Source organism: Haliaeetus leucocephalus, unplaced genomic scaffold (assembly GCF_000737465.1).
Source record: "Haliaeetus leucocephalus isolate CR32 unplaced genomic scaffold, Haliaeetus_leucocephalus-4.0 Scaffold312, whole genome shotgun sequence".
NCBI lineage: Eukaryota > Metazoa > Chordata > Aves > Accipitriformes > Accipitridae > Haliaeetus > Haliaeetus leucocephalus.
In genome coordinates this window covers 70084-71170 of record NW_010972748.1, presented here as the reverse complement: position 1 = coordinate 71170, position 1087 = coordinate 70084, and the positions used below count along the sequence as shown (strand labels likewise).

The 1087-nt window shown below is 64.8% G+C and overlaps 1 protein-coding gene across 1 annotated transcript in view; it reads left to right on the top strand.

Moving 5' to 3' along the window:
• The first annotated feature begins 325 nt into the window (after nucleotides 1-325).
• The window catches only part of LOC104834122 (PDZ domain-containing protein GIPC1-like), a 4036-nt gene continuing 3274 nt past the window's right edge, over nucleotides 326-1087 (top strand). Inside the window, exon 1 of the mRNA XM_010571237.1 lies at nucleotides 326-552. Within this exon, the coding sequence (XP_010569539.1) occupies nucleotides 370-552 (183 nt within the window). The 5' untranslated portion in view covers nucleotides 326-369. The remainder of the gene's footprint in view (nucleotides 553-1087) is intronic.

Sequence of the window (1087 nt, the reverse complement as noted above, 5' to 3'; positions counted from 1 at the left end):
TCCTGGGTGTCCCTCAGGAGGGTGCCAGGTGTCTCCAAGAAGAGTGGTCCTGCATGTCCCCCAAGGGGTGTCCCTGCATGTCCCCAAAAAGGTCCTGCTTGTCCCCAGGGAGAGGGGTCTCGCGTGTCCCCTGGGGGGGTCCCACATGTCCCCTGGGGGGCCCTGCATCTCCTCAAGAAGAAGAGGGTCCCCCGTGTCTCCCATGAGGGTCCCACTTGTCCCCAAGAAAGTCTTTCCCATCTACCAGGTCCTTTCCACTCCCGTGACCGTCCCAGGTGTCCCCAAGCAGAGGGGTGGCCTGGGGGATGTCCCTGGTGTCCCCAGGTGTCGTCCCCCCCCAGCCCCTGATGCTGCTGTCCTGGCCAGGTGATGTTCTGCACCCTCAACACGCACAAGGTGGACATGGAGAAGCTGTTGGGTGGCCAGATCGGCCTCGAGGACTTCATCTTCGCCCACACCAAGGGTCAGCGCAAGGAGGTCGAGGTCTTCAAGTCGGAGGAGGCCTTGGGTCTCACCATCACTGACAACGGCGCCGGCTATGCCTTCATCAAGGTGACACCCCTGGGGACACGCATGTTATCATCGGGCAGGGAGACCTGGGGGTGCTCAGAGAGGGCCCTGAGCCACCCTGGGGTTTTGGGGGGGGGGACATGGGGACATCCTGGGTGGTGCCCAAGTAGATGTGGGGATGGGGAAGGAGACCAAGGGACATCCTGGATTATTGTGGGGGGACGTGGGGACCCCCTGGGTGGTCCCTGAGCTGCTGGGGGTTTGAAGGGGACATCTCTGACCATGGTGGGGGCACACAGGGACCCACTGGGTGGTCCCTGAGCTGCCCTGGAGCTGGTGGCGGTGGGGGGGAGACATGGGGACATCTTGGAAGGTTCCAGAGCCAATGTGGGGATGGGGAAGGAGAACACCAAGGGCCCCACTGGATTACGGTGGGGGGACGTGGGGACCCCTGGATGGTCCCTGAACCGCCATGGGGCTCAGTGGGACCTTGGGGACACCCCTGACCATGCTAGGGGGGGCCCATGGTGACACACCCCCCCCCCCCCCGGGGGGGTCCCCGGGCGGGGCTGGGGGG